Here is a 14,101-nt window from a genome sequence, read left to right as displayed (position 1 = left end):
GCCGTCGGTGAGAGCGCCGCCCAATCGGCGGCCGGCAGGAGCCGGCTCTATTGTGCGCGCGCTCCGCCGGGCTCCCCCGCTCGTTAACGTTCGCTTCCTAGAGCGCCGGGGCCCGCCCACCCCCCTCACTCAGCGCCCCGCCTACAGACCGCTGCTGCCGATTGGACAAACCTATCGACGGACAGGGGCGTGCCCCAATGGGCGGCTGCTTCTTCTGGGATGGCTCTGAGGCTGGCCAATCAGAGGGTGCGCACCCAGTCCAGGACCATTGGAAGCCGGGGGCCGCCGGCTGTGAGGGCTGCTGCCACGTCTGCGGGGTCGCTGCTGTGGGGAGACTCGTAGGCGCGGGATGGCGGCCCGGCGGCGGTGAGGGGGGTGCCGGGGGGACCCTGGCTGTGGGGCGGCGATGGCGGCGGCGCTGCGGGCCGCCCTGCTGGTCGCGGCGCTGGGCTGCGCGGCCGCGGCGCTGATCCCTGCGGCTGACGTGAAGGTGGAGGTGCTGCAGAAGCCGTTCCTCTGCCACAGGAGGACCAAGTGGGGGGATATGATGCTGGTTCACTACGAGGGGTACTTGGAGAGGGACGGCACCATGTTTCACTCCACGTAAGTAGCTCGCCCCGGCCGGCTCGCCTTCCAGCGGGCTGGAGGGTGAGCTTGCGCCAGGGAAAATATATATAGGTCTATGTATATGTATCTTTATACGTATTTTAACGTAGGTGATCTCTTCTGGCAGTGTTTTCTCCTCACAGTGGCCCGCAGTCACTCCTGTGAGGAGTGTTTTGTTGAGGGTGGGTGGCTTTCTATTTTATTTGAAAAATTACCCTTCTCCCTCCTAAAACGCCCCAAACTTGCTTTTTCCTGTGTGCAAGGAAACAAAAGAAATGCGTGCGTGTTCATAGCATGTCCTAGATTTTACTTGTTATTGAATTAAAATAGCTTAAGTAACGCTGCACAAACTTGTCAGCGGGACCCTTTCCACCGCCACTTATTTTCGGAAAGTTTGGTTTGCTTTTATACTTTGATAGTTTAGGAAGCAGTGACTCACAATGCTGCTTAAGGTGAACACCAACACGTCAAGTTTCTTTCCCTTTGCCAGATCGAGGCTATAAAATAAAACTCATTTAGCTTTTTTTTCCTTGCTAGTCTGTGGGAAGCAGAGCCATGTGGCATTTGTTAATAGATGGGAATGTTAGGCATCCTCTTCTAAAATGTAGACAGGGGTTTTGGTATATAGCGTTTTAATAAGTCTTCTGCTATGCACGAATTTCTGTCTGGTTTCTAAAGCAAACTTCTATTGGAGAAGTCTGCCTCTAATTTAAAAAAACCCTGAAGTTATATATAACCTTCCACTACCGGCAGCATAATGTCAGCTTTTCATTACTGAAACGGCATATTCTTCACCTGCCCCCGACCAGACAAATCAACATGCCAGAGCCAGAGTAATGCAAGTAGGAGGAAGAGCCAGAAATTCGAGGGAGTCTGCTTAGAGCCTGCAACGACTTGCTAATGTTGCCTTTCCTGTAAAACATCAACGAAGTGCTAATAGTGAGAGACAGCAAAATGCTCAAGTATATGTATGCTATGTCTGAAGTCTACTTTTGTGGAACGTGTTTAAAAAAAAAAAAAACACCAAGAAAAACAACAAACCAAACAACAACGTTTTGCATGTTTATACTCTTGCAGACGATTTAAACTAAAATCTCACTAATTTTCTCTTGTAGTTAACCTGCCTCTTTAAAAGGAGTTCTAGTGACACACTAAGTTTTTGCTGCTGACTAACTTCTGTAAGTGCTCTGTTTTCTTCTTACCTGCATGTACCTCTCCTGCGTGACTAGTTAATCGAGCTTTTAAAATTCTGTGTCTGTCAGTAGAGTGAAAGTATTCCTGGAGTACCACCTGGTTAAGTTATAAAAGAGGCTTGTCTGCCTGTTTTAAACTTGAATGTTTTGCATGCATTTGCTTCTGGTTTTTTTGACTGTCTGTTGTGTAGTTGTTTTTTTCCTAATGGCGTTTTTAGAAGAGATGTGGCTGATTCTTCTAAGCATGTTATAAGGTATATTGTAATCATGGCCAAGCTGGTTTTTGACTTGCAGTTTACCAAAGAATATGCATGCCCTTGAATGTAGATTTTTAAATAGAAATGCCTTTCTAGTCTGATCAGTTTCAAAGTGGAAATCGGGGATCCAGGCTGCTCAGTGTTGTAATAAATACACCATGTAGATAGTTTATTTCTTTACATTTTTTAAGGAACCTTGTCATGCAAGGCATAAGTTTTAAAGACTCTAAAAACCTAGGTCTTTCATTTAAGAAATGACAAGGTGCCAAATAGTGGTGTGTTTTTAATTATATATCTATGCTGTGAGCATACTCCATCTGCTCCACTTGCCTTTTGTGGAACTTGCTGTCTAAAGACTAAGCGTTTTATTCCATTCTTTTACAGTCACAAGCATAACAATGGTCAACCTATGTGGTTTACACTTGGCATAAGGGAAGCTATCAAAGGCTGGGACAAAGGTTTGAAGGACATGTGTGTGGGAGAGAAGCGGAAGCTAACTATTCCACCAGCCCTTGCTTATGGAAAAGAAGGGAAAGGTAAAACACCTGAAGTCCTTCCCTTACTTTAATTGTTTCTAATCTTTGTATTTTTCTATTACTCTTGGCTAAGAGGTTATCAAGCTTTCAAGCTTTCCAGGCTGATTCCATTAAATAAGAAAAATTGATGGAGTCAAGTGCTCTTTCTCATAAATTTGTTTTCTGCAGAAATAACCATTAAGTGGTTACATGGTGAATGCAGGAAAAAACAGGAATTGATGGTAGCTGCTGTGTGGTACGTCCTGAGCGTCTCTTCTGTTAGTGCTACACTTAACAGTGCCCTGCTTTTTTTTTTTTTTTTTTTACTTTTTTTTCCCCACTTTCTTTTTACAGTCAAGCTGGAAGTGGTTGCTTAGGTAACAGTTAGCTTTTTGGCTGTTGCATCTGTGTTTGTAGTGATACTTCATGAATGTGCATGTGCAAGCCTTGTTCTTGCTTGCAGGTTTCTTTTAGAACCCTAAGAAACTCCCTGTACTGCTGCCCAACCAATTTTTAGCTGATACGGTCACCATTTATTTCTCCATATAAGGACACTTAATTATTTCTTTTAGCTATTTTCAGTTTGGCCAGTAGTCCCTGTTATCCACAGGAAGATAGGCAGGTACATGGGCAGTCATGTTGGCATCTACTGAAAATGTATTGAATGGCATACGGACAGATAAAATCATCGTTTGTAGTGTTTTCTCAACCTGTCTATTACTGAGAGTTTTGGGGGTTTTTCCTTTCAAACATTTCCAGATTCCTGTTTTAATGGGAGGGCCAGATTGGGAATTTGCATTTTCAAGTGACAGTTTGAATGATACAAGAAGGTTACTTTTCTGTTTCATGGGGTTTGGTTTAGTTAACTGTTGTCGTGACAAAATATTCCTAATAATTGCTCCAAAAAGGTTATCACAAATGACCTAAGGTAATGCAAGAATCCAAAGCAGAAAGGATAAATGTCTTGGGAACATATAATCTTTCCTGCTACAGTCCTCTCCCATTGATCTGAGACTGTTTTAGGAATGAGGAGTGCTTGCATATCTGTATCTTCTGGCAAGTAGGGCTGAATGCAGGCTAAGTAGTACTCCATAAACAGCATACTCCATACCCTCCTTTCTTGAAAGTATCCTTTTAAAACATATTTTTCTAGAAGCCTTAGTTTGTGATCCAAGAGATAGTATTAGAAATAATAATTTTTCTAGTAGAAAACAGGAAACTTGTGGTGATCAGTTAGTTGACTGTATGCAGGGCACAACTGTATATTTTTCTACAAAAAGATATTAAATGCTGCAGTGCTCACGTAGTCATCACAGGCCTAATTGCCTTGATTAATATGTAAAGCAGTACAGTTGTTCTTCAAAGACTTGCAAGCCTCACCTCTGTGTGTAGTGCAAGAAGGTTGAACAAGTAAACACTACTAACTGCTGTAAGAAATTACTTGCTTTAGGAAAACTTTGAAGTATTTGAATGTAATTATGTTGCTATTTTCAAATTATGCCCTTAAAGACAGAATTATTCCATCTGCATGCTTTCCTCTGAATGCATGTAATTTCACTAGCCTCCCACCTTGCTTGTTGTCTGACTTGAATGATGAGTCAGATGCCTTTCTCAGAAAAATTACCTGTGCTCTGAACTCTAAGCAGGCCACTGTGCCCTGTACTTACAGAACTTTCTGTGCATTTACTCATCCCAGAAATCTACAAGCCTGTTTGTTGCTGCAGCTCAGGGTGTATTTAACACCATAGCTCCAAAATAGTAGACATGGATTAGTTTTTCCCCTATCTTCTCAAGACATGGTGATTATTTTATTTTTATGGATGCTGCTAGTATATACAGAAATATATTCATCCTCCCTGTATAAGGAGCAAAGTGGTGTGTTAAAAGGTTTTTGACAGTAGCTTTAGCCATCAGTATGAAGGCATATCACATCACTGTAAAAGCCAGTGCCTGATAAACTGAAAATCTTGGAGGGTGGTGGTCTTTGGCACTATTAGGAAATTATCCGACCGTTCACCTGCATCAAAAATAGCATGATGCCAATACATGTCCTTTGAGCAGGTTTATGTACTTAGTTTCTGCTATGTGTTTGGAAATAGCTCAGCGCTTTTTGCTGCAGTCCAGAGACAGCTATGGGATGCTGACAGCACTGCTGCCTTTCTGCCTTCCTCTGACAGAAGAGTTTTTCCAGTGGCAGAATAGCAGGTACAAGGTGTCGGTTGGCAGTGGAGGGGAATTTGGAGACTGGCAGGGTTATGGTGTGTCAGGAGGACTGAGCTCTCCCTTCTTGCTACCCTGTCCATTAGTCTTGGCTCTATGTTGCAGTAGTGGCCACCTGTTCACTGTTTTCCACTTTATCTGTCTCTGGCCATGAAAAAAAAGATTAAAAAACGTTGTCTGATAAACCTGTGATGATGACTGCTGAGTATGAGCTCACATCAATGCATACTAGTCTGCAACGAAACTGGTTGCATTCAAAGTTGCGTGTGTGCTGTAAGGACTGCTCAGGATCTAGGCTACAGTCTGAAATAGTTACAGTTATCACGGTTACAAATACTTACCCTTGTCAGTTCAAATTGCAGGATGCTTTGAAAGGAGTAGTATTACTGGAACACTGCTCTGACACATATGGCTTTTGTATGGCACTCAATATGTAATTGTTTTTAACTCTTCTCCATGTTTACCATTTTGCACAGGAAAAATTCCACCTGAGAGCACACTGATTTTCAACATTGACCTTCTAGAAATTAGGAATGGACCAAGGTCTCATGAATCATTCCAAGAGATGGATCTTAATGATGACTGGAAATTGTCCAAGCAGGAGGTGAGTGGGTTACCATTCTCGTCAGCAAACCTAACAGAATGGGATAGTGGAAAGTGAAAGATAAGCTTAACTTGATCCTCTTAGGGACATATCAAAACACAAGTTAGATTTTAGTTATTATTGTGCACAGAGCATCTCTGCAAGCAGAATGCACACTAGTATAGTCATGTGGGGAAGGGTCTGTTCTTCCCAGGAGATGACTTTCAATGTTGCTGCCTTCCAGTTCTCTACTTTTTTTGCCTTTGGAGTTTTATGCCTTTTCACGTTGGTATCTTTCCTGCTGAATGCTCTTGAACTACTGTTCCTGGCCTGACAATTAAACTCTTGTCTGTGCTTTGCCTTTCTTGCATGGCTTCAGCTCACGTGCTTTCTTACACCTTAACAATATATTTTTTTTTCAGTAACGTTAAGCCAAGGATGCACATCTATGCTGCATCACACTGTGCCTTGGATCCCAGTGGAACTGTTGGACTTGGGCTTCAAAAGTGGCCTCAGTAAGCTGAGGCATAGGCATGTGACCCATGCTTATGGGAGACTTGGATGAAGTAAAACATCTTAGAAATATAACCAGACTTCAGGACTTCTTAGAGTTAGCAGCTGATTTACAAAAAAGCTGGAATTAGAAATTTTTCTGCTGTAGGGCAGTCCTGCTTCATAGCATTCCCTGTCTGAAGGACATGTATTCAGCAATATTTATCTTCCATTTGCCTCTTATTTTGAGTTGCCGTCTTTTCTGATGTGCAAAAGTCATCCATGAGAAGTTAAGATAAACCACTGAGTTTGTTTTGATTTGGGGCTGGTACAGCTTGCTAGATCCAAAAGACTAATCTTTTGTACTGTGCATCAGACAGTGTCAGTGTGTGCAGTGTCTGTGTGTGCAGTGTCTGTGTATTAGAAATGTAAGCAATGACCCTAACAAATACCAGAATGTGACACAAATAAAAGAGACCTGAAACATAGCACATTCATCTTGCTATTACCAGTCTACTCTACAGCTCTTGTTACACAAGTGGTGTCTGTTTAACAGGTGGGTATGTTGGTATTGATATTCTTGTAGAAGGCTCTGCAATTTAGAACACTTGGGATCTCAGTAGCTAAACTTTAAACTCAGTAAAATAATCTGATGTTCAAAACACTGCTCACCATTAGTAACTAGCTTAGTGTAAATAACTGTTCCACTAGCCTTTTTAAAAGCTACCTTAAATCTTTGTCATTCAAAACTTTGAGATGTCTAAAATAAATCTTTATTAATGTAGTACCCATTAAAGCATCAAACGCTGAGATTGTGGATGGATTTGTCTATATATTTGCGGTGGCTGTTTATATCTACTGGGTTGTCAAAGTGCTAGGATGTATGTGAAAACGCTGATTGGCTTTCTGACCAATTGGTAGCTAATAACTTCTGCCTAGCTATTTATTCTTTACTGTATAGACATCAGATGACAGGTTTTCCTGGCTCATTCTTCAGTCAGATACCATAAAGGTATGGCAACTGATTCACTAATTTTACTGTCTCTTACATTACTAAAGAGTCTTTCATCACTGAATGGGGCTGCAGAATCAGTCAGACAAGTAGTATTTTGGCAGTGGCATAGGAAGGAAGGTATCTATTTTCTAATACTGCCATGCTGAACATAGTGGCCCTCTTCTATACTACAGTAATCAATTCTTTCATAAGGCTAAAAACATCAGCTCTCACCTTTTTGTCTAATAGGTGAAAATCTACTTGAAGAAAGAGTTTGAAAAGCATGGAGCCGTGGTAAATGAAACCCAGCATGATGCTTTGGTTGAAGACATATTTGATAAAGAAGATGAAGACAATGATGGGTTTATATCTGCAAGGGAATTTACGTACAAGCATGATGAGCTGTAGAAAAGGGTGGCATAATTTTTTTGACGCAAATGGCAGTGACTTAGACTGTCTGGTTCTCTTGTCGTCTTAATTCTGTGTTTTGGAGTTGACAGCTGCTGTTGGCAAAGAAACACTCTTTATATAAAGAGAATTTCTGTTCATTATGTACAAATGTTTTAAACTATTTTAAAGTATGAAAATGTACCTCCTTTCATGCAGCAAAGACTTGCACATCAGTGTTTTTTAAATTTTGTATTAACTTATTTTTCAGAAATGAAACAAACTTTCCAGTTATCAAACATTGTGAAAATCAAAATCCAGTTCAGTGCCTTTCTGTGATCTGTTTTATGTATAACTTCTAGTCTGTGGCTTAATTACTCGACCTTCCTTCTTGTGTGTCACTACTTGAAAGGCAGTGTGCTGACCTTGCTTTTTGGTGCAGATTTTTAAAAGATGTGCTAGAAGGTATAAGCATATCTTTATACAGCTGAGAAACTGATACAAAGCTGAATGACAAGAATGATTATCCTGTGCTGATTGTGCCCTTCTAAAGGGAGAGTGTCACTAACCATGCCAATAATTGTCTGCATTTTTATTTAAATTATGTGAGCGAAGTAGGAGTTAAATGTTTCACTTCTAATGTCAGCAACGTTCTAGGAAATGTTTGTAACTTGGAAAATGGCAAGTTGTGCTGCAGTGCAGAGGTAGCATTCTTTACATAAACACACATACTTGTTTTGAAACTCGTAACTTGCATTCATGAAGAAAGATTATACCTTTCTCCTCTCAAGTTTTGAGGGAGATGTTGCAAGTCTGAAGCTTTTCCAATTTGCAGAAGGGGAAGAGCATACTGACGTGAGGATCGGTGTGGCCTGAAGAACAATTTGCATTGGCTTGCCAGCTGTGCAACTGCCTGAGTTGCAGAACTTGTTTCATCATTGCCCCTTTGCCATATTTGCACAAGTAGCACGAGTGATGTGAATTTTGGATAATAAAGTGACTTTTTAGAAAAATAGAGGCATGAGGTAAATGTTACAGTGGTGTGTAACAGAGGTGGAGACCATGAAGATTTCAACTCCTTTTTTTTTGTTTTGTTTTGTTTGAGCTGAGAGAAAGAAACATTTTGCAATTGTCCATGGTTTCTTAAATAAGAGGGCAAGGTATTGCAGGGAAGGAATTAGCCTGTATCCTGGTACCACTAACATATGGATCTCTGAACACAGTATTTTACTTGGAAAATATTGCTCAAGGCTGTGTGTGGACACAAAGCAAATCCAGTTGTTTGAAACAGTTTGCTGCATTGCACTAATCCTTAACTATTCCCAAGTGAGAATCAACATTCAAGGTTCTCAATGCTGTAGATGAGCTAGATGTTTTCCGTGCCACCTAGCGGTGCAAGTAAGTATTAGAAGACTACTTCATTAAACAGAGTTCAGCTACATATGGACATTACAGATTGCTGTTAATAGTATCTGTTTTGGAGGGGGAAAAGTGTAAGTGAAGTGAAGGTATGCTGTGGTGGGGTGGTTTGTTCTGTTTTGTTTTTTTTTTTCTTCCAGCATCTGGCATTTTGTGGCTGATGGCCTATGTGATCTAGAGTTCTGGCCACATACTCTGTTTTCAGTAACCTTTAGGTCTTTTTCCTCAATGGTGCTATCTAGTTTTCTTGAACCCGTTTATGCTTTTGCTTCCATAATGTTCTATGGCAGTGAGTTTCACAGTAGAATAGTGAGGAAAATATTTCCCTTTGTTTTAGGCTTGTTGCCTGTCCTGATTCTTGTATTGTGAAGAAATAATGAATAATCATTACATATTTAGCTCTTCTTGCTGGTCATAAGTTTGCATATTGTTTTTTGTTGTTTTTTTTCCCCCTCATCACTTAGGAAAATTGAGGTTGCCTGACTTCAGCTCTCACAAGGTTATGCATGTTCTGTGCTGTGTGTCTTTATTTCCCCTACATGCCAGAGCACTGCGCATTTTGGGGCAACTTATGGCATTTATATTGCTCATGTTGTATTGGGAGAGATGCCTTATCAAATAGTTTCCTGTCTTTCCCCATTGACTACGTGGGGAGCCTAGGCAATTAGCATAGCCTAGGCTGAGGAGGGCTAATGGGATATGAAGTTGACCCTTAAGACAATCTTACCTGGGATGTGGGAACTGGCAGGTACTGTGTGTGCGCACTGCTGGGAAGAGCAGAACTGAGACTTGCATTGGGTCTGATGGGGTTTTGGATGATTGTTCACAGTGTTTAGCATGTTCCCCAAAAAATGTGGCTCAGGAATGAAAGTATAAAAGCATGAAATAAAACTTGGCCCAGATTAATGACCAAATATATAAAAAATTAACTTGAATAATGGGGTGTGAGTGTATGCCTTCAGCAAGGGACAACTTGTTTCCTTTATGTTAAATAGGGGAGGGAGTCACTGGGAGTCAGTGAATTCTGTGAAATGTACGTATGCATTATCTTCTACTGGGATTTTTAAAGCATTTCATAAAAATAACTTTCAGTCAACATGTACTGTAGTTAATTTGTTCGTGCCAGCACAGAATTAAAGCTGCAGGACCAAGATGCTTTATTTGGTGGTATGTGTAGGTTTATGCCAGATGAGTGGATGGGTTTTGTTCTTGGTGCTTTTCTTGGTAGCTGTGTTAAATTTCTGAAAGTGAACTGAAAAAAACATTTTCAAAAGTGCAGAATCAGCAGCAGATTTGAGAATTCACTTCAACTTTATTACCGTTTGCTATCATTAAAGTCTTTCTGTGAAGATGAAGGGATTTCTTAGGTAGAAATAGTACTACCTGTCTTAACCTCAGTTGCATCTGCTTGTTAATCCACAGGGCGTACTGCTGCAGTGCCAGCAGGAGCCAGCTGGCTACCGGCAGGAGAGCAGAGGCAGGTAGCTGCCTGTCCTCCAAGGGGAGAAGGAATATTGGAATTTCAGTGGCACTCGGAAATGTTTTGACTGGTTTATCTGTGAAGTGCAAGGTATATTTCCCTTGAAGAAACAAATCCTTGCTGCTTGTCTGTAAAATGCAGCACTAAAGTGGAGGGGGTGCAAAATGGTGTTGTGAGCACATACCGGATTGTTCCTCTTGCATCTTATAGCCTTCATCACACATTTCTTGTTATTTTGTGGTTATATAGGAAAATATGTACTGATGGTTTTTAGAACGGCAGCCTGTCATTCAGAGGCACTACTCAGCAATTACAGTGGGAGTTGGTGCCTTCTGTAGGTACAGAAGCAGCCTTCAGAGATCATTTTATTTGAAAATTCTTGATATGCAGTGCAGTGACACAAGAAATCTTTTGGCAAAGCTTCAGGAATGCTGTTTGTAGTCTGAAATGTTTTTTAAAGCATTCTTCTTTGAGATCAACTGACAAGGCAAACAGTGTTGAAAACGAAGGAATCACTTTATTGGGTCTTAAATCTTTGCTTTTCAGTACCTTATGTCCTTGTGCTGCCAGCAACATCCCCAGTGTAGAGGTGTTTTGGTGAGCGCTGTATGTGACAGAGTCATAAAACTGCAGTGTTAAGTACATATTGAACAAACTGCTACCGTAGTTTCTTCTTCATGACATTTAGAATGAAAATGATCCACAGTGTGTTTCCTGAGTACTTCAGTGTAAAAATAGGTGGTATAGGTCAGCCTTTAAATTACAGTTGGCTTCGTGGTACATGTTCCCCACACCCCGTCATTTCTGCTGTATCCCTTGACTCAGAAATCCCAGTTTCAGATGGCAAGTGAGTGTCAGCAGGATGGAGAGAGCTTGCTGCTTTGGGGGATTCTGGGAAAAAGAGCAAAGCTAGGGGAAATGTGGTGAGAGTGGATGCACGCAGAGCAATGTCAGAAATGCAAAAAGATTTTGTTTCCTAGATTGTTTGGTATCTGCTTGCTTGGCAGAAAGAACATTGGCAGCCACTGATGTAGGTATTGCAAATTATAAGGCTGGTTCCTGATCTGACTTTGACTAGAAATCACTGCTTCAGCTAGTTTCTATATCGATTTTTACTCTTATGACAAAGTTTAAATTCACGCTTCTGAGGTCCATTAAAGAATATTCAAACTAGGTATATTGCATTTGACTGCTGCTTAAAAATACATCAGCCACATTATAGAGCTTTTGCAAAAAAAAAAAAACAACCCACAAAAAACCAAAAACCCACCACCCCAAAACCCTTCATGTATCTTCAACACTGAATTGTTTTTGGTAACAGGAAATAAAACAAACAAAAACTGCTTATATTTGTATAATCCTGGATAATTTTAGCCTCTCTTGAAAGTTAATCATAATGCTTACGTTCTGTGCCCTAGTTTTCTCTTGGTACACAGGAAAAACAACTGACAAAATATGGATCTTTCTTTAGCTATCCTGTTTCTGTTTTCATGCTCGTGCTTGATCATGTCAACAGTTTCACACAAGAAATGTAATTGAAAAGCTCAGTAGGAAGCTGTGTATCTGTTACAGGGACAAGGACCTTCGTTATCAGCTTTCCCAGCCTGGAGGGGATTCGGATGGAGCCTCCTCCTGCATCATGTTTCTTCCTTCTGGGAGGTTCTTTTCCAAAAGCAGGTTGGTTTTGATAGAGGTTGCACCCAGTTAGGAGCTGTGTGGTACTTTTGTCCTCTTGAGTGATGTAAAAAAAAAAAAAAAAAAAAAAAAAAAAAGTAGGAGCTTGGTTTAGCTGAGAAATTTGCCATAAAGAAAGAGGATAGTTTGAAACATGTCAAGTAAGTCATTTTGCTCAAGGTTTATGAAGGGCATGTTCCTGATGGAGGGCTGGAGTTTGTCTTTTTTATATATATACTTTTTTTTTTTTACTTCTAACTGCTCTGCATCTCCATTAGATAAACAAGGAGCAAAGCCACTTTTAAAATATTAGGATCTGACTGCAGAAATCTAGCGCAGCCAACTCTTCAGAGCTCCCCAGATCGCAGTTAGATTTTTTAGAGGAAAAACACGAGGCTGATGCTAACTACCATTAAGAGCTGCTCTTCATACTAGATACAATGCTTCTAATTTCTAGTTTGTGTCATGACCTGCTTAAGGAGATTAAATGACGCAGGATAATTGATTTCTCATCTGGGAGTCAGACTGAAAGCATTAAATCAATCCTGTCCTCTTACATTTTATTGCCATTGAAATTTCTTTAAAGCAGCTGATGTTTCCTCTTCTGCCTCTTTCCCTGGATAGCGAACTAAGTAGTACCCATTTCTTTTGCATGCTTGGCCTGCTGTCTCTCTGCGAGTAAATAGTACAGCTTAGCTCTGGTCTCTCTAATCTGCTGGGATGTGTCTTTAGAGAACGGGTTTTCATTCCATAAATACAAAGCAAAATGTTCTTAGTGACCCCGTGTCCATCTCTGGGTATGGAATCTATACGGCTATAGCTAGCAGACCAATTGTAGCTTAAAGAAAATTATGTCCTGCTGGATTTTACTCTTAGCAATGCTGACCACAATACTTAGAGAGTTAAGACTCGCGATGTTCCTTCCTTTTAACAGAAGGTAAAAATTTGCATTTGTGTCCAGTATTTCAGCCCTTACGTGCTATCATGTCCTCATGGCTATTGTCACTATTACTAGTTGGGTCAAAACCTGGGCATAACATGGTGACATGGACATCGTGATGTAGGCTTGCACTCTGAAATAATTCAGCCCTCTGCCTCTACAAAACCTGGTCTGAAGCAAGGCTCTCAGGCACATGGTGCTCATCTTCCAGCTGACAAATGAGGACAAACTGCAGTGGGAGCATGTACGGAGCAGAAATGGCCAACACTCCTGTTCATTTGGTACCAGATCCTGCTACTGCAAACCTGAGCCAACTTCAGCTCATGGTGGCACCCTTCCACAGCCACAACCAGCCATTCACGCTGTGGTGGGGCTGTGTGAAGGCAGGCTGGTGACGTGGGCTCTAGGACATCAATTAATCTTGCTTCTTAAGCAGGCAGCTGCAGGAGGGCAGCACAGGGATGTGTCAGTGCCTCCGGACAGACCAGAGCAGCACCAGCCAGGCTTGCGCTGTCACACCACTGCCTGGTGTGGGCAGGTTCTCCAAGGGCAGGCTTGGAGAAAACAGCAAGGGCCCTTGCACTGGGGGGAAATAGCAGAGAAAATAGAATCATAGAATATCTCAAGTTGGAAGGGACCCATAAGGATCATGGAGTCCTCATAGCTCCTCACAGAGCTACCTAAAACTAGCCAACACGACTCAGAGCATCGTCCAGATGCTCCTTGAACTCTGACAGGCTTGGTGCCGTGGCCGTTTCCCTGGGAAGCCTGTTCCAGTGACCGACTTCCCTCTCAGTGAAGAACCTTTTCCTAATGTCCAATCTGAACTTCCCCTGACACAGCTTCATTCCATTTCCTCACGTCTTATTGCTGGTCACCAGAGGAGATCAGCCGTCCCCCCCTGCTGTCCCTTGTGAGGAAGTTGTAGACTGCAATGAGGTCACCCCTTGGCCTTCTCTTCTCCAAGCTGAACAAAAAAAATAGGCGGGGGAACAGCTCTTGGTACCATCCAGTTTTTCTTGGCTGATATCCACAGCCAATATAAGGCAGTTTAAAAACTCATCGGTAATATATTGTTGACATTTCTTTATTAAAATATGTACATAAGGAATAACATACAACCAGTATGACAAGCAATGCAGTTTGAGCTTTTTTTATTTTTCCAGTCTCCTATTAACTACTATTTTCCAGTTGTACATTGTGGACAACGCCATTTATGTAAACTTGGGCTGTTCTATGAGAAAGATTGTGGTTGTTTAACCCTAGCCAGCAACTAAGCACCACACAGCTGCTTGCTCACTTCTGCCCCGTATCCCCCCACCCCGGTAGGATTGGGGAGAA

At 41.5% G+C, this 14,101-nt stretch overlaps 1 protein-coding gene across 2 annotated transcripts; it reads left to right on the top strand.

The window, feature by feature from the left end:
• Nucleotides 1-269: 269 nt before the first annotated feature.
• On the top strand, nucleotides 270-12,036 carry FKBP14 (FKBP prolyl isomerase 14). 2 transcript variants are annotated; one of them, XR_010069857.1, is made up of 5 exons: nucleotides 270-603; nucleotides 2,441-2,592; nucleotides 5,268-5,395; nucleotides 7,110-8,645; nucleotides 10,089-12,036. XR_010069857.1 is itself a non-coding variant. In XM_063325108.1 (4 exons), exons 1-4 carry the CDS (start codon nucleotides 407-409, stop codon nucleotides 7,266-7,268), a joined length of 636 nt encoding a protein of 211 aa, XP_063181178.1. In that variant the 5' UTR covers nucleotides 270-406; the 3' UTR covers nucleotides 7,269-9,819. The 2 variants fall into 2 exon arrangements, 1 of the variants encoding a protein (XP_063181178.1); XM_063325108.1 differs by lacking the exon at nucleotides 10,089-12,036 and having other exon boundaries at nucleotides 7,110-9,819.
• Nucleotides 12,037-14,101: the final 2,065 nt, after the last annotated feature.

This window comes from Chroicocephalus ridibundus, chromosome 2 (genome assembly GCF_963924245.1).
Source record: "Chroicocephalus ridibundus chromosome 2, bChrRid1.1, whole genome shotgun sequence".
NCBI lineage: Eukaryota > Metazoa > Chordata > Aves > Charadriiformes > Laridae > Chroicocephalus > Chroicocephalus ridibundus.
The sequence above is the reverse complement of the archived record's forward strand: the minus strand, read 5'-3'. Positions and strand labels throughout refer to the sequence as shown.